Source organism: Belonocnema kinseyi, chromosome 7 (genome assembly GCF_010883055.1).
Source record: "Belonocnema kinseyi isolate 2016_QV_RU_SX_M_011 chromosome 7, B_treatae_v1, whole genome shotgun sequence".
In the NCBI taxonomy this organism is placed as follows: Eukaryota; Metazoa; Arthropoda; class Insecta; order Hymenoptera; family Cynipidae; genus Belonocnema; species Belonocnema kinseyi.
In genome coordinates, this window is record NC_046663.1 from 4,457,795 (window position 1) to 4,477,799 (window position 20,005).

Sequence of the window (20,005 nt, forward strand, 5' to 3'; positions counted from 1 at the left end):
CGATTATTCAACAAAATACATGAATTTTTGACAAAATTTTTGAATTTTTAAATAAAAAAGACACATTTTGAAACTAATAATTGAATTTCAACTAAAAAGATCCATTTTTAACCAAACTGATGAATTTAAAAATAAAACGATGAATCTTCAACTGGAATAGTTGAATTTTAAACAAAAAAGATCAATTTTCAACCGAATGGTTGAATTTTGAACTGAAAAATATTATTTTTCAGCAGAAAAATAGGATGGATAAATTTTCAGTTAAAAAAATTAATGTTTAATACAAAAAACAATAACAATTTTTTAACTAAAATAAAAAAATTAAACTGGAACAGATAAATTTTAAAACAAAAATATGAACTTTTGCCACAAGAATTTCACTTTTACCCAAAAAGATTAATGTTTAGCTAAAATTATGAATATTTAATTGGATTAATTAAATTTTCGAACACCAAGATTAATTTTCAAACCAAAAAAATAAATTTTCTACAAAAAACAAACGATTTTTCAACAAAACACATGAAATTTTTAGAAAATAATTTAATTTTTAAGTAAAAAAGATCAATTTTTAACGAAATTAATGAATTTCCAATTAAAATTATGAATCTTTAACTGGATCAGTTTTCAGCAAAAAAATGGAATGGATACATTTTCAGTTAAAAAAATAAATTTTCTACACAAAAAAATTCTAACCCACGTGATGAATTTTTAAATAAAATAATAAACATTAAACTGAAACAGATTAATTTTAAAAGAAAAAGATAAATTTTTTACAAAAAAAAAAGATTACTCAACAAAATACATGAACTTTTAAATAAAAAAGACAAATTTGCAACCAAATAGTTCAATTTCAACTAAAAAGATACATTTTCAACGAAAAAGACGAATTTTAAAATAAAATGAAGAAATACTCATTTGGAATAGTAGAACATTAGACCAAAAAGATGAATTTTCAACCAAATGGTTAAATTTTGAACGTGAAAATATCAGTTATCCGCAAAAACTGTAATAGATCAATTTTTATTTTAAAAATTTAATTTTCTACACATGACTTTTTGACTCAAAATTTTAACTTAAACAAAAAAAAAAAAAGAATTTTCGAAGAACAAGATTAATTTTCAAACAAGAAGATTAATTTTCTACAAGAAAAAAAAAACAGGTTTACAACAAAATACACGAATTTTTCACAAAATAGTTGAATTTTCAAGTAAAAATGAAAAATTTTCAACTAAATAGTGGAATTTTAACTAAGAATATCAATTTTTAACCAAACTGAAGAATTTTCAAATAAAATGATAAATCTTCAAATGGAATAGCTCAATTTTAAGAACAAGATATAAATTTTCAATTAAAAAGAAAAATTTTTAACGTAGAAGAATACTTTCCACCAAAAGATTAATTTTCAATCAATTACATGAATTTTCAAGTAAAAAGGATACATTTTCAAATAAAGAGAGATGAATTTTTAAATAAAACTAGAAAATATTCATTTGGTTGAATATTAAACCAAAAAGATGAATTTTCAAAAAAACTAGAGTAGTAACATAACATTTTCGGTTCAATTTAAAATTAAAAAAAAAAAATGAAATTACAACTGAAATTATTAATCCTTATCTAGAATTATAGAATTTTCAACCAAGAAGATTAATTTATATTAAAAAACAATCCACAATTTTAACTAAAATAAATAATTTTTCAACCAAAAATTTCATATTTAAATTATCAGTTAAAAATTGATATTCAAACCAAAATAAATTGTCAGCCAAAGAAAAAAGGAATTTTCAATTCAAATGAAGAATCTTCAACCAAAAAATTAATTTTCAATCTCAGAGTTTCATTTTAAACCAAATAATCAAATTCACATTCCAAAAAAGATGAATTCTCAACGAAAAAAGTAGTAGTTGATATTCAAACGAAAAAAAGATAAAAATTTTTAATCAAAAACAGTTAAATTCAACCAAAAAAAAAAAATACAACTTTTTAACATGAGTTGAACTTTCAACCAAGAAAGATTTTTTCGGCCAAAAGAGAGAACAAATTTCACAAAAAAACAAAAAAAAACTGTTAAATTTTGAAGCAAAAAAATGATTGCTTAAACAAAAAGATTTTTTTATACCAGTAAAGAACGAATTTTCAACAAAATTGTTAAATACAGTAATATAAAGCTACTTTTACAAATGCAGAATTATTTATAATTAAAATTTAGATTGCAAATTAAATAAAAAAAGTTAAGAACGCTTTCGAAAAAATGATTGTAGGGGAATTGAGTGTGATACATACGACTATTATCTTCCACTTCTACATAATCGTCGGCTGGTTTTAAGACATCGACGATATTCATGCGACGTTGTTGAAATTGAATTTGGACGTTGACTTGCACTAAGCCCTCTCCTTGAATACACTGATCCACCAAGTTTTTGTGACACTCCAGCTATTTCGAAAAATAAATTAAATAAAAAGCAACGCGTTACTTTAATATTTAATTATTATTTTTTAAATAAGCACTCAATTTTTTAAATATATATTAGTGCTCTGCGATTGATCGGTTCAGAGTTTAAACAATTTTTATAATTAAAAACTTAAAACAAACATTCTTTTCAACTTAAAACATTTTAAATTTCTAAAATTTCAACAGAAAAATCGCACTTTCAACAAAATAGATGAATTTTTAACCTAATAGTGTTCAGATTTGAAATAAAACAGATGAATTTTCAACAAAAAAGATCGATTTCCTACGAACAGGGTGGCCGTTTCAATCGAAAAAAAAATTCCCGGTCATTTTCCGGTTCGCAAACATTTTTCACGGCCAGTGGTACTAACATTTTTCGATTAAACAATGTTAAATGAAATTCAAATAAACTGCAAAATTTAGAACTTTTATCAATTGTAGAGTTTAAAGATTCAGATTAAGTTCCAAAAATATAAATCCAAGTTAACATTTTTAATACACTAAATTAAAGAATCAAGCAATGAACTTTAAAAATTTTTCAAAATTATATTATTTCAAGTAATTTTAAGCTAGACACATTAAAAATCGAAAATAATTTTTTTTTAACTTAACAGTTCTTAAATTAGAAGTTAAATTATTTTTATTTTAAATAGTCTAGGCATCCTTCAAAAGCTTTAAAATTTTATTTCAAAATTTTGAAAAATCTAGACATGGTTCAAAATTTTTTCAAATTCAAAATAATTTTTGAATTTTTTGTCAGAACTTTTAAATATATTTAAAAATTATTTGAATTTTTTCTATGACTTAGAAAATCCTGCAAATTAAAAAAAAAACATTAAATTATAATTTATAAATAACAATAGAATACTTATTATTGGCATCCTTCAAAAGCTTTACAATTTTATTCAAAAATCTTGAGAAATCTAGAAGTGGTTTTAAATTTTTTCAAATTCAAAACAATTTTCGAATTTTTTTCAGAACTTTTAAATATATTAAAAAATTATTTGAATTTTTTCTATGACTTAGAAAATCCTGCAAATTAAAAAAAAACATTAAATTATAATTTATAAATAACAATAGAATACTTATTATTTGCATCCTTCAAAAGCTTTACAATTTTATTCAAAAATCTTGAGAAGTCTAGAAGTGGTTTTAAATTTTTTCAAATTCAAAACAATTTTCGAATTTTTTGTCAGAACTTTTAAATATATTTCAAAATTAATTGAATTTTTTTTATAACTTTTAGGAAATCCTGTAAATTAAAAAAAATTAAATTTGAATTTATAAATAACAATAGAACACTTATTATTTATAATTTTATTAGAGTAATATTAAGAGATATTTAGAAGTTTTAAACAGATTTGAATTATATTTAGAACTTGAAATAATTTGAAATACTTACAGTCGAATTTAAAATAAAATTTATATTTTTGCAGATTGCGAACAAAAAATTTAGAATTTTTTTAAAAATTGTGAAAGACTATAAAAGAATAAAAATTTTCTTAAGATTCTTACGAAAATTGAAAATGATTTTTCAGTTTAAAAAATTATTGTAACAGAAAGTTTAAGAAGATTTTAAGAGATTTAAAAAATTAGCAAAGAAAAACATGGAAGCTTTTAAGGATTTTATTTACTTTGATGGATTTTCAAAAATTCTAGGAAAATTGAATAATTAAATTTTTAGTAAAAAAATGAATGTTCAACTAAAAAGAGGAATTTTTAACTAAAATTATGGAATATTCAACTTGCATAAGAGTTACATTTACAGTTTTACAAAAACTATATAATTTTTAACCAAAAAGAAACAAATTTTCAACAAAATAGTTTAATTTTCGACAAAGAAAATTCCTTTTCATCCAAATAAAAAAGAAGTTTTCAATAAAATAGCTCATCTTTCAACCAAAGAAATGAACTTTCAATTAAAATTATGAATCTTCACCAAAAAAATTAATTTTTAACAGAAGACTTTAACTTTCAACCAAATAATTTTATTCACAGCCTAAAAAATGAATTTTCAACTAAAATGATAAATATTTAACTGGAATATTTGAGTTTTTAACCAGAAAATGAATTTTCAACTAAAATTCTTATTCTTTAACTAGAATAATTGAATTTTTGACAAAAAAATATTAATTTTTAACCAAGAAGATTAATGTCTACCAAAAACGATGAATTTTTGCAAGTGAAAAAGATAATTTTTCCAAGAAAAGTACAAATACTTAAATTTTTTTCAAAATTAGACAGTTCAACCAATGAGATGAATTTTCAACAAAAATTATGGAATATTTAAATGGAATGATGGTTGCATTTTCAGTTAAAATTTTTTGTTTCAACTAAAAAACGTCAAAGAAAAAACAAAAGAAATTAATTTTTAACAAAAGGTTTTAAATTTCAACCAGATAATTATAATTTACAATCTAAAACATGCATTTTTCACTGAAATGATAAACATTTAACTGGATACTTGAATTTTTAACCAAAAAGAAGAATTTTTTAAAAAGATTTACCTTCAGAGAAAAAGTTAACAAAATACGTGATTTATCAAATAAAAAAGACCGATTTTTATCCATATTGTTGATTTTTGAATGAGAAAATATCAATTTTCAACTAAAAACGAAATAGTCCAATTTTTACTTGAAAAAATTAATTTTCAAAACAAAAAAAAAACGGATTTTCAACAAACTTAATTCAATTTTCAACTAAAGTGATCAATTTTCAAATAAAATGATGAACCTTCAACTGGAATAGTTAAATTATAAACTAAAAAGATTAATTTTTGAATAAGAAGATTAATTTTCTACCAAAAAATACAATTTTTTAACAAAAAAAATGAATATTTAACGAAATGATTGAATTTTTAATCAAAAAGACAAATTTTTAACCAAATATTGGAATTTTCAACTAAAAAAAAATTGTTAACCAAAAATGGAGAAGTAACATTTTTAGTTTAAAAAAATTATTTATTTAATTATAATAAATTATTTATACTAGAGAAGATAAATTGTCAACCAAAACTTAAATAATTAAGTATAAAGTTGAGAAAATCAATGTTTAACTACAAAAAAAAAACACGAATTTTTGAACAAAAAAGATCATTTTTCACAAAACATGCGAATTGTTTAACGAAATTTTTGAATTTTCAATAAAAAATTTCTTGGAATCTTTTATGATTTTGTAAAATATTTCAAATCATTAATTTCACAATCTCATGATTTTTTCCCCGCGTTTTATACCCGAAATCGGTGCTTTTAATAAAAAATATTAGATTCCAAAGAAGATAAAAATGTTTTAAACAATGTTAGATTATGTTATCATTTTTCGTCCTTTAATAAGTCACTAAAAAAAATATTAATAAAAAATCGTTAGATTTCAAAGAATATTAACAATATTTGAACAATAGTAGAGTTTATTAGCGTTTTTCAGCTGAAATTCTATTTTAAATAAGAATAATTTGATTTCAAAAATGAAAATTACAATTTGGAACGACTTTATGTTCTGAAATTAAGATATCCGCCTTCATCAATTATCAAAAATATTTTCTTTGCTTTTCTTTTATTCTATATGAAAGATACTATGAAATTGAATTGTGTTATTAATATTAATTTTATATTTTAATTTAAAAATTGCGTGCTTGTTTTCTAGATCGATTAAAATGATGAAGTTTACTTCTCACCAGATAAATCAAAAATAACTTTTTTTATACTAATTTTTAATTAAGATTTATAGTTCAATTGTAAAATAAATTGAAAGAGTAACTCATTTAATTTTATGAGCAAAAATTTAATATTTTAATTACTGGCCACTTTTTCATGTCTAGTTCTAAATTTTAGAAACAGAATATTATTGTCTACTGACAAAAAATTAAAGTACGTGTTTTGATAATATTCTCTATTTTTTCTATCAAATGATAGACTTTTCAAATAATAAAGATAAATTTTGAATCAAAAATGAAATAGTTCAATTTTCAACAAAAAAAATTATGAGTTTTCAAACAAGAAAATTAAGTTTCTACCGGAAAGGTAAATTATCAAAAAAGTACTTAAATTGCAAAATAATAATTTATAGTTTTAACGAAAAACGGTAAGTTTTCTACTAAAAAAAATCGAATTTCCAACAAAAGGAGTGGATTTTCAACCAAAAAAAAAGGAAGTATTTCCAATCAAAAATAGAATAGTTACATTTTCTGTTAAAAACATTGTTTTCAATAAAAAGCGATTTTTTTAAAAGAATAGTTTAATTTTCAGCCATAGAGATGAAATTTTTAATAAAATAATAAGTCTTTAACCAAAAATAGGATTTTTTAAACAAGAAATATAAATGAAACAAAAAAAGATGAATTTACAATGAAAAACTGAATAGTTGACATACCACCCCAAAAATATTTTATTAGTAAATTAAAAAAAAAAAAACAGTTATATTTAAACAAAAAAGAAAAATCTTAAATGAAATATTCAATTTTTAAGATTAAATTTCTACTGGAAAAATAAATTTCCAATAAAATACATAAATTTCCACCTATAAATTTGAAGTTCTAACTAAACACGGCAAATTTTCTGCTAAAAGATGACGAATTTTCAACAAAATTAATAGATTTTCAAATAAAAAAAATATAAAATTTAAACAATAGAATAGTGGAATTTTCAGTTAAAAAATTGAACTTCCATGAATATTTAAAATTTGCTACAAGAGAAGTGGGTTTTCAACTAAAAAAGGAAAGATTTTCAACCAAAAATGGAATAGTTACATTTTCTGTTAAAACAAATAATAATTCTTCAACCAAACATATGACCTTTTGAAAAAGAAGTATAAATGAATCAAAAAAGATTTTAATATTAAATGAAATTTTCAATTTTTAAGTTCAAAAAATTAATTTTGAACAAAAAACAACAAATTCTCATTAAAATAGTCCAATATTCTTCGAAAGAAATGAATATGCAACTAAAAAAAAATTGTAACCAAAAATGAAACAGTTCAACTTTCAGTTTAAAAGTTCTTTTGATCCAAAAAAAGGAGGTTTAAACAAAATACTTAACTTTTCAACTAAATAAGATGAATTTTCAAACAATTAAATTAATTTATGATAAAAAAATCGAGTTTAATACTAAAAAATTAATTTTTAACAAAGTAGTTAAATTTTTAATCAAACAAATTAATTTTTAAACAAAATAAATGAATTTTGAAATAGAAAGAATAATTATCTAACAAAAACTCAAATTTCAAATAAATATTTGATTTTTCAACTAAAAAGGTCAATTTTCAAGAAAAAAAACACGAATAAAAAAAATTAGTTAAATTTTCAACCTGGAAATGATTTTTCAACCCTTAATATTAATTTTCAACCAAAAGAGATAGATTTTCATTCAAAAGATTCAATTTTAAACAAAAAGAGGCGAAGTTTTAACCAGAAACGGACAAATTAAATTTTCAATTCATAAATTTTCTACTAAAATAATAATTGTTAACAAAATTGTTAAATTTTCAATTAAAAAAATTAATTTTCAACAAAAGAAGTGAATTTACAACTAAAAAATAAAACATTTTCAACCATAAGTGGAATATTTAAACTTTCTGTTAGAAACATTAATTTTCGAACAAAAAAAAAACGAATTTTTTAAATAGAACAGTTGAATTTTCAGACATAAAAATGAATTTTCAATTGAAGTAATGAATCTTTAAACAAAAATATAAATTTTTACCAATAGCCTTAAATAAAAAAAAGATTTTACATTAAATAAAAAGCAGTTGAATTTAAACAAACAAGACAAATCTTAAATGAAATACTTAATTTTAAAGTTCAAAATTAAATTTTTTTTAACAACAAAAAAACAAGAAATTTTCATTAAAATAGTCCAATATACTTCGAAATAAATGAATCTGTACCTAAAAACAACGAAATTAATTTTTAACCAAAATAAATGAATTTTAAATATGAAGAATAATTTTCTAACAAAAAATCAATTTTCAAATACATGCTTGATTTTTCAACTAAAAAGATCAATTTTAAAGAAAAGAGACACGAATTAAAAAAAAATTAGTTAAATTTCCAACTTAGAAATGATTTCTCAACCAATAATATTATTTTTCATCCAAAAGAGACGAATTTTCAATAAAATACATGAATTTTCATTCAAAAGATTCATTTTTAAACTAAAAGAGGCGAATTTTTAACCAGAAACGGACAAGTTAAATTTTCAATTAATCAATTTTCTACTAAAAAAAAATAATTTTTAACAAAATTGTTAAATTTCCAATTAAAAAAATTAATTTTCAACAAAAGAAGTGAATTTTCAACTAAAAAAGAAAACATTCTCAACCATAAGTGGAATATTTAAACTTTCTGTTAGAAACATTAATTTTTTAACGCAAAAACGAATTTTTTTAATAGAATAGTTGAATTTTCAACTGAAGTAATGAATCTTCAAACAAAAATATATTTTTTTACCAAAGTAACCTTGAATAAAGAAAAGATTTTATATTAAATAAAAAGCAGTTGAATTTAAACAAACAAGACCAATCTTAAATGAAATACTTAATTTTAGTTCAAAATTTAATTTTTTAACAACAACAAAAAACAACAAATTTTCATTAAAATAGTCCAATATTTATCGAAATAAATGAATCTGTACCTAAAAACAACGAAATTAATTTTTAACCAAAATAAATGAATTTTGAATAAAAGAGACACAAATAAAAAAAATTAGTTAAATTTCCAACCTAGAAATGATTTTTCAAACGAAAATATTAATTTTCATCCAAAAGATTCCTTTTTAAACTAAAAGAGGCGAATTTTTAACTAGAAACGGACAAGTTAAATTTACAATAATCAATTTTTCACGAGAAAAAAAAACAAACGATTTTGATCAAATTAATTAATTTTAAACCAAAGAGATAAATCTTCAACAAAGAAAGTAAAAATGAAATAGTTTATATTTTTAATTTAAAAAGCTGTTGAATTCAACCAAAAAGGAAAAATTTCCTACTAATCATGTAATTTTTCAAATAAAAATGACCAGTTTCAAATAAAAAATCAAAAAAATTTGCAATCAAAGAGAAGAAATTTCAAGCGATAAAATTTTAATAAAAAACAGTTGAATTAATGAAAAGAAGACGATTTTTCGCCAAACAGATTGTTTTTTAATTTTAAAATATGCTTCTTTTTAGTTTTTGCTAAAACAAATATTAAAAACTTTTAAAAAATTGTAATATAAAACGTTTTTTCAGTAAAGAATAGTATTATTTTGGTGAATTTCGGAAGAAAAACTGACCAGTAATAAAAATATTACATTTTTTCTCTTCAAACTGAATGACTTACTCTTTTACTTTATTCTACAGGGTGGACACGCTGGGGCTTACATACATGGCGAGTTGAATGCTACCCGAATTGCACAACAGCAGAGGAGAAGCCATTATACAGGGGTATTTTCATATTTCGCGCCTTTCAAGTTTCATTCGGATTGGCCATTCTGTCAAGTCCGTGCATCTTCGGATCAAGTTTACAATAGTTTCCATGGTTGCGTTCGAAACCTCAAACGGATAAAAGTGTCAAAACAATATAGGTTATGTTATATAGTAATTACAAATAATAAAAGTGTTTAATTAATAATGAAGTGAGAGATGTGAACTGAGAAGTAAACGTCATTTTTTTCTGTGCCAATAACATTATAGAATGGCTGCTAAGTGACACATACTATAAAATAGTAATAATATTCTGTGCTTCCAGTGAGCGAAGAGTGAATGGTGTTTAACGCTTCTTTTTACTGCATAAAAAAGGTATGTTATGAATACACAGGATAGTTTTTAAATAAAGTGAATGAAATATTACATGCGTAAGCTTTAAATTAACATCGCCTACATTTACTGACAGCGATTAGGGAAAACAGGTGAATCTGAACATAACCGCTTGAAGTTTCGAACGCAACCATGGAAACTATCATGAACTTGATGCGAAGATGCACGGCCTTGGCCGATCCGAATGCAACTTTAAAGGCGCGAAATATGAAAATACCCCTGTATAATGGCTTCTCCCCTGCTGCTGTGCAATTCGGGTAGCATTCAACTCGCCATGTATGTAAGCCCCAGCGTGTACACCCTGTATAAATAAACTATGAACCTTTATTCATAATTTGTTTAGAAAATCCCCATTTTTTAAATATTAAATTTGTATTTTCGCAAAATTCGGATCGAAATAATAAACATGGTGTTACCACATGAGAATCTTGCAACCAAAAAGTGAAATCACTCAATTCAACGCCTAATCTCTCCTCCAAGAGATTTCTGAGCTTTGATAGTGGTTCCCTGATGTCCATGTGCTGCATGAGGATACCATCATTCTCATCTCCGTTTGTCGCTCCATCTAAATTGAAGCTTGGTTCCACTTCCAAATCTGAATTCTCTTGTTGTAACTGGACCATTAAATCATCTTCTTGTGCTAATATTGCTTCCGGTTCCAATTTAATTCGCTTCATCATCGCGTAATCAGAATCGTCGTCCATATCGAAACTGCAAAAGTCTTCGTACTTAGAAGGCAAGCTTCAATCATAAATATTGATAGAAGGTGGCCACTAATTTTTAAAAATTTTCTCCTCCCGGTAAATAATCGTGATTTCTCACGGTTTAAAAAAATTCACTCTCTTTGCGAAATCCACCGTTTTTCACATAATTTTTATTTTCTATAAATTTTTTGATAGAAAAACCTTAAAAATAATAATTAAATTTTTATCCAAAGAAGATTCCACTTCACTTTCCAAAACCGAAGTTAGAATTGTAAATAATAATCTAATTTTCTGCTAAATAGTCGAATTTTTAACCAAAAAGTATGACCTTTTAACAAAATTGTTAAGTTTTTAACCAAATAGTTGGATTCTTATCAAAAAATGATGCAATATTCTTACTAAAAAAGATGAACTTTAAATGATAAATATAAATTTTCAGGAAAAATAGTTTTCATCTAAAAAAGATTTCAGTTATCTTATCAGCAACAAAATAAGTGATTTAAACAAAAGGTTCATGTTCTACGAAAAAAATGAAGTTTTAACCCCAAAAGACGAATTTTTAACAAAACAGTTGAATTTTCAACCAAAAAGGATTTCTTTTTAAGAAAATTGTACAATTTTCAACTGAATAATAAAATTTATAACTAAAAATGTAACCCCTCCCCCAAACGTAACAAATAATACAAAAAATTTCCCCCCCCCCTCTGAGCTGTTACATAATTTAAATACGGTCCCTAATATACGAGGGGCGTTCAAAAAGTAAGTTTCCCTAGTTTGCCGCTTTGCCCCAGCGCCAACTAGCGAGCTCGGACCGAACATAGTTTTAGTTTAGGATATACCGATAAGAGCGGAACCGGTCTTAGCTGCCGAAAATTTTTTTTTCATTAGTACCGGCTCGGAAACCATGGAGCTACCTGTGAAAAACGTGTCCACTTGTGATTTGCGTGCAGTTATTCGCTTTTTAACTGCAAAAGGACTTTATTTTTGAGACAACGAAGGTGTTCTGTTGATTGATTTTCTTGAATCCGGTACCACGATAAATGCAGATCGTTATTGTGAAGTGCTAAATAAACTTAAAAGTGCCATTAAACGAAAGCGTCCCGGAAAATTATCGAGAAAAGTGTTGCTTTTTCACGACAATGCACGGCCTCATTCAGCAAAAAAAAACACAAACCTTACTGGAAAAATTCAAATGGAAAATTTTTGATCACCCATCCTACTCTCCAGATTTCGCACCAAGTTTAGGTGGCCATCACTTCAATTCAAATGATGAAGTGAAAGACTTTGTTAAATTATTCTTTAAAAAACAGGGCACGGATTTTTATAAACAAGGTTTGTCAAAGCTTGAGAGCAGATATAAAAAATGTATTCAAGTCCAAGGGGACTATGTAGAAAAATAGTTTATAAGTCAAACAATAAATACATATGTTACTTTAACCTAAAAATTGTGTTTTATTTTTTCCCGGAGCAGGGAAACTTACTTTTTGAACACCCCTCGTATTATCAATTGCAAGAGTATGAAATTAAACAAAATGCGAACGATTTTGGACAATTTCATTAGAAAAAGGAGTTGAATTGCATAATTTCTAAGTCGAAGCGCTACAAATTTAACAATTTTTATTGGACTTGGAGGATCATAAAAATAGTATGATTTTAGATTAACATCAGGGTGGCCGTTTTTGTCAAAGAAAAAAGTTTCCGGTCATGTCCTGGGTTTTTGCCGGTTCGCAAACATTTTTCACTGTCAATGAAATTTTAAAAATCAAACACTAAAACTAATTGTTTCATTCGAAGTAATAAGAACTGAACTGCAAATGAAAACACTCAAAGTGAAACTCTTGAATTTTAAACTGAAAATTTAAGTTTATAAAAGTTGTTTCATTCAACAATTTTGTATTCAAATGATAAATAATTTGCACGTATAATATGTAAGCTACTAACACTTTTCAACTGCACAATTTTAAAGATTCAGTTCCAAAAATGTAAATCCACGTTATAATTTTAAATGCTCTAAATTGAAAAATCAATCACTGAATTTTAAAATATTCAAAATTATACAACTTTAATCAATTTTATATTCTAATTCCATCTCAGAATTGGTTAAAAATAGAAAATTCCTTATTTAAATGCGGAATTTTAATTCTTTTCGAAAATTTTCCATTTCAACTAATTTTAAGTACTAGAACTTTTTGGAAAAATTCCCTGTTGCAATTCACAATTTTAATTTTTCTCAAAAATGTCCCGTTTCAACTTAGAATTTATTCTTATAAAAAATTTCCTGTTCCAGCTCGGAATTTATTTAAATTTTAACATTCCCTGTTCCAAGAAGAATTATAATTCTTTTGGATAAATACCAGTTTCAATTCAGAATTGGTTAAAATTTGAAAATTCTCTACTTCAATTCAGAATTATAATTCTTTGGAAAAATTTCCTGTTCCACTTCAAAATTTTGTTCCTTTTCGAAAACTTTCAGTGCTAGCTCGGTATTTGTTCAAATTTGAAATTCCCGGTTATTATTCTAAATAAATTCTTGTTACAACTATAAACTTGTAAAAGATTGAAAAATCTCTGTTTAAATTATGTTAAATTATTTATATTTTAAATAGTTTAAAAATCCTTTAAATGATTCGAATTCTTTTAAATTAAAAAAATATTAGTAAAAGTTTTTCACAACTTCTAAATATCTTTTTAAATTATTCGAATTTCAAATAATTAAAAAAATAATAATTTTCAATTTTCCTAGCAATCTTAAAAAATGTTATTATTAAAAAGCTTCTAAATTTCATCTTCGAAATCTGCCAAAATCTATATTTGGTTTCTAATTAGGCCGTGGAATATTTCCACCGAAATTTTGGTAAGAATAGCCGGACTTTATCGGTACACGTAGACACTTCGTTTAAATTATTTGAAATAATTTCAAATTTTTAATTAATTTTTTATTTTTTCAAAATTTCTTAATATTTCTTCAACTTACTCGATTTTTTCAAGAATAATAGGTTTTTAATTGTTATTTATACATCAAAATGTAAGAAGTCGACTTACAAATTAAATCTTTTTAATAGAACAATTAAAATTGTAATTTTCAAAGTTTAGTTTTTTTGTTCCGTTTTGAGTATTTTTATTCTAATTACTGATTTTAAATGTACAGTCAGATATTTTTAAATATTAAGTAACTGTTCTTTTTTCTAATTGAAAAATTAAAAATTACGTGGTTTAAAATGGAATATTTTAGAGTGAAATTTAATAAAAGCATTTAATCATAAATATATTATTTAAAAATATTTAAAAATTAAAAACAGTTTATAAAGTTTTAATAGGGCGTTTAAATTTTCTTAAGACTTTCCAATTGAAACAGTTTAATTTTAAACGTTAAAATCTGGAAGTTCTAAAGTTGTGAACTGATGTCGAATCGTTTTTTACAATCAATTATTATTTATTTTTAAAATTTTAGAGTGCAATTAAAATTTAAAAATCATAATTTAATTCATATTCACAGTTGATCAACTAAAAATGTTTGCTATAAAAAATCTTCGATTTTAAACGGTTCTAATTTTTAATTGCTTAAGCCTTTAAAACTGCATTTTGAAAGTCTTTTAATTCAAATCTGCATTATAAACTGAATGCTATCATAATTGAAAAAGATCAAAATTTAACTAATTATTTAAAAAATGGTTAAAATCTAAGTTGGACGGGGGTTTTTTTTTCTAAAAATTGGAAAAACTCCCGGCCTCATAAAATTCCCGGTCCAGAGGCCACTCTGAATATTTAAAAAATATGACAATGTCAAAATGTTAAAAATGAAATATTTTAAAAATTAGGTCATTTAAAATTCAGAGAAATTAAAATTGTATTCTTTATAATTAAAAGCATTCAAAATTAAATAATTAAAAAATATTAATAATTTTAATCTTTTAAATAATTTGAGTACAAAGCGATTAAAATTTGACAATTTAATATTGAAAACTAAATTGTATCTTTCAAAGGCAAAGCTTCTGAAATTTTAGAATTTTAAATTCCCATTACATAATAAAATTACAAGTTAACATTAAAACTTTTTATAAAATAAAAAATAAATTCAATTATTCTAAAAGAAAACTTCCGAAATAGTTATTTTAGATGAGAAACGTTAAAAATGAGAGAGTTTCTACACACAAACGTTGACACTTAAACGAATGCGAACTTCATTTAAAACTGATGAACATTTTAATCACCAAAAATTGTGGTATTACAACTTTTTTATACACAAACCCTTTACAATTTCAATTATTTGGAGTAAATTTAAATCACTTAAAAAATAATAATTCATAAATTGCTAATAATACTTTCCAAAAATTAACCAATTCAATTTTAATTGCGAAATCAAAACCTATCATAGGCAAAAATTCAAAATTCCAGATACTTTAATTTTCATCGCTTTTTATTTTACTCTATTTTTAATTTATTATATTATTATATTTGAAATTTTTTCAATATTCAACTAAAAATCGGACAATTCGAAATTGCTTTATATTTACATAAAAAATTATTAAATTCAAAACTGACTATCAAGGCTTTTAATATGAAATTTTGAAATACTGAATAGCGAAATTATCCTAAAATATTGAATATTTGAATTTGAAACTACAATATTCTGAAATTTAAAACTAGAAACCTCCAAAAATTACTCTAAAAATTAATTCAAAATATAATTGTAAATTAAAATCATAGACACTTTAAAAACGATAAATATATTATTGATAAGTATCACATCAGGTAATATCAAGTGACATTTAAAAGGACTAAATAGATTTTTTACTAAAAGATGCAAATAAAAAAGATTAACTTTTAACCAAATAGTTCAATTTTCAACCAAAAAATTAAATTTTCCAGAATGAAAATTAATTTTATACGAAAAAACATTAATTTTCAACAAAATACATCATTTTTAAACCAAATTCTTGAATTGTATAGCCAAAAGATAGAATTATGTACAAAATGGTTGAAAATTTAATCCAAAAAATAATATTTTTAACAACAAAAAAAAACATGGAAGAGTTAAATTTTCAACCAAGGACTTAATTTTTTTTAAATATGACTTTTTAACAAATTAGTTCAACCCAAACGTTAAATTTTCAACTAAAAAAAAATAATTTTTATCCCAAATAGTTCGATTATCACCAAACAGATGAATTTTCATCTAAAAAAAAAAATGAATTTTTATCCAAATAGTTAGATTTGAACGAAAATTATAAATTTTCAACTAAGATGATGAATCTGAAAAAAATAGTTTTCAACAAAAGAATTCAACCTAAAAGATAATTTTTACAGAATATTCATTTTCTAAAAATGGAATAATTGAATTTTAATCCAAGACGGTGAATCTTAAAAAATATGAATTTTTCACAAACTAGTTCAACCAATTAGATGAATTTTGAACTAAAACGATGAATGGTAAAAAATTAATTTTTAACAAAAAAATTCAACCTAAAAGATTATTTTTGAAATCAGAAGATTAATTTTCTAAAAATAGAATAGTTAGATTTTCTACCAAGTACCACAATTTTAAAAAAGATAAATTTTTAACAAATTAGTTCAACCAAGTGGTTAAACTCTCAGTTAAAAAATATTAATTTTTAATCAAATAGTTCAATTTTCAAACAAAAAGATTAATTTTCCAGCAATAAAATAAATTTTATTTAAAAAAAACGAATTTTCAACAAAATACATAATTTTTCAATAAAATTGTTAAATTCTATAGCCAAAAAGGCGAATTATATACAAAAATGGTTAAAACTTAACCCAAAAATCGAGATTTTTTTTACAAAAAAAGTAATTTTCTACCAAAAATTAAATTTCCATAAAAGTAGGTTAATTTTGAACAAAAAAGTGAAATTTCAACCATAAACATGAATTGTAAGCAAAAAAATAAATTTTTAATCGAATAGTTATATTTTCTACCAAATTGTTGAAACCTAGAACAAAACAAATTAATTTAGACTCAAACAGTTGCATTTTTAAACAAAATGGATTTACATTTAGCCAAGAATATTCATTTTCGAACAAAAATTACAAAATTTTCAATAAAATACATTCATCTTCAACTAGAAACGATCAATTTTTAATAAAAAATAAGAAATTTTAACCAAAAATGAATTATTTATAGTTTTAGTTAAAAAATAAATTATCAACCTATAAGTACCAATTTTCAACAATATAGTTGCATTCTTAAACAAACAGATGAATTTTCAAGTAAAATGATAAATCTGAAAAAAAATTAATTTTCAACAAAAGAATTTAACCCAAACGATAATTTTTTAACACAGAATATTAAATTTATAAAAATGGATTAGTTGAATTTTCCACAAACTAGTGCAGCCAATTAATTGAATTAATTAAGTAATTAATTCAAGTAAAAAAAAAATTAACAAAAAAGACGAATCTTTAACAAAATACATAATTTTTTAACTAGAAAAGATCAATTTTGAATAAAAATAATTATTTTTAACCAAAAGTTGAATTTTCAACTTAAGAAATGATTTTTTAATCAAATAGTTCAATCTTCAAACTAAAAAGATAAATTTTCCAGAAAAAAAGATTAATTTTATATCAAAATACATGAATTTAAAATAATAATTATTCGCTTTAAATAAAATCATTAAATTTTAAAGACAAAGGACGAATTATTTATAAAATGGTTGAATTTTCGACCCAAAAAATTATATTTCTAAACAAAAAAATTAATTTTCTATCAAAAGTTAAATACCCGTAAAATAGGTTATTTTTTTAACCAAATAGTTAATTCTAAACCATGAATATGAATTTTGAGCAAAAAAGTTGATTTTCAACTGAGTAGTTAAGTTTTTTTTACCAAATTGTTAAATCCTTAAACAGCCCGAATTAATTTAGACCCAAAAATTGCAATTTTTAACCAAAAAGGATTAATTTTCAATTGAGAAGATCAATTTTTAATAAAAAAATACGAATTTTTAACCAAATGCATACATTTTTAACTAATGAATTCCGAACCAAAATATAATAGTCGACATTTCATAAAAAAAAAAATTAAATCGGTATTGAATGTTACAGATACAAAAATTTAGCACTTGAAAATTCAAAGAAATATAGTTGGATTTTCAAGCCAAAAATACAATTTTTGTTTAGAAAAAGGTTTAATTTTCTACCAATATGTTCATTTTTAACAAAGTGAGATAATTTTTTAAACAAGAAATATTATTTTTCTAACATAAAAGACGAATGTTCGACCAAAAAAGATAACTTGCATTTTTGAATTTGAAAATAAATCAATTTTCACCAAGAGTTGAAATTTTTAGAAAACTTTTGAAAAAAAGACATGAATTTTCGACAAAATAGTTGAATTTTAAAACTAAAAAGATAACTTTACAACAAAAATGGGATAGTTAAATTTTTTGATAAAAAATAATAGTAAAAAAAAAGATTGATAAACCAGAGGAAATCAAGGAATTTTTTAATAAAATAGTTGAATCCTCAAAAAGAAGATTAAGTTTGTATCTGAATAAATAAATATTCCACAAAATACTTAAATTTTCAAGCTGAAATCTCAAATTTTTTAGAAAAAAGTTAACGTTTACAATAGAAAATAAGAATATTCAAAGAGAAAATTCATTTTCAACAAAAAAAGATAAACTTTGAACAAAAAATAGAATTATTATGGTTTCAGTTAAAAAAAAAACTAATTTTAAACACGAAAAAGCCGTATCTAAAAAAAAAAGATGAATTCTCTAACTACGATGATTTTTTTCCATATTTGTTAAATCGTTTAATGCAAAAGTAATCAAAGAACAGATTATTTATTGAAAATTATTAATAATAATATTCTAAACATGTGCTTTTTTCTAAGGCAAAGTTCTGAGTTTTAAATAAAAAATGACTAAAGTTCAACTTAAGTCACAGTCCGAATTTCACAACTATGTGAGTAAAAACAGAGTAATTGAAAAACAAATAATTTTACAGAAGTGCTTTTTTACAAAAATATAAAGCACATTATCACAATAGTTGAGGTTATGTTACATAAATATGGATAATATAAAGTGATTACCTATTTTCCGAAAGTTCTTGCGAGCCAGCTCGATCCATGAATGTTCAATATGAACTTAAATTGTTATAAAAACCTGCGTATAATATGTGAAGCTTGTAATCTAAACTTTTATCTAAAATTTGTCAGCTTTTCGACAATAATACAAGTGGTCATACCATAGAGATATTACAGATAGAGTAGGCATGCTATAGGCGCCCATACAAGTGGGAGCTTCCGGCCGATAGAAAGAGAGAGAGAATAATTTATATATTGCTGTCTCTGTCTAATGGCGCATGCGCGTTGATTAGATTTTTTGTCAGAACATGAATCGAAACAGAATAAGATCTTTCCTGCAATTAAAACATATTTTCATGATAAATCATTATAAAGATAGTACTCATTTTTATAACACTTCTTTTTTAATATTGTGCATACAATCAAAACAATATTTTTGCTAACTACTTCTTGGATTACTTATACGAACTTACTTATGAAAACTGCGACTTTTATCTCCGGGTATTGGCTCTTTTTTGCAGAGAACACAGTAGTAAGGCATATTCAACAACAAATGTTTAATAATCTTTGTTACCACATTATTTACATTGGGCAAATATAATATTTATTTACAGACGTACAGGTTACGTACGCACTTTACCGTTGCCCGCTGAATCACAGACACGAATGCGCAGTACGCAACAAAAGAAAGAGATAGAAATACATAAATGATTCTCTTTCTCTTTTCATTCGCAAGACGCTCTCACTTGTAGGCATGCCTACTCTATTGGTAATATCTCTATGGGTCATAGTGGCGGCACTCCCATTTATCCACATGATCCACATTTATCGTTTTGAAGACTTACGTTTTTAATTAAAGGTTGTGCTGGTAGATAGCGCTGATAGTACGAAAAGGTGCGCATGTGCACATCTTGTTAGGTATTTCTTACTGTGACGTCAGTTGACAAGATGTCTGAACACCGAGGGCTAAACAATTTAGCTAATATCTTCGCAAAAAAATTTTTTTGTATAAAT

The 20,005-nt window shown here is 23.5% G+C and overlaps 1 protein-coding gene across 2 annotated transcripts in view; it reads right to left on the reverse strand.

The window, feature by feature from the left end:
• Positions 1-19,138, reverse strand: part of LOC117177339 (DNA-binding protein Ets97D) — a 39,841-nt gene extending 20,703 nt beyond the window's left edge. The window contains exons 1-3 of one of the 2 annotated variants that reach the window (XM_033367965.1): positions 18,998-19,138; positions 10,657-10,948; positions 2,281-2,431 (exon numbers count right to left, since the gene is read on the reverse strand). In XM_033367965.1, coding sequence (XP_033223856.1) covers positions 2,281-2,431; positions 10,657-10,948; positions 18,998-19,035 — 481 coding nt within the window. In that variant the 5' untranslated portion in view covers positions 19,036-19,138. Of the gene's footprint in view, positions 1-2,280; positions 2,432-10,653; positions 10,949-18,997 lie in introns of both variants that reach the window. The other variant, XM_033367964.1, reaches the window with a different exon arrangement.
• Between the last annotated feature and the right edge of the window lie 867 nt (positions 19,139-20,005).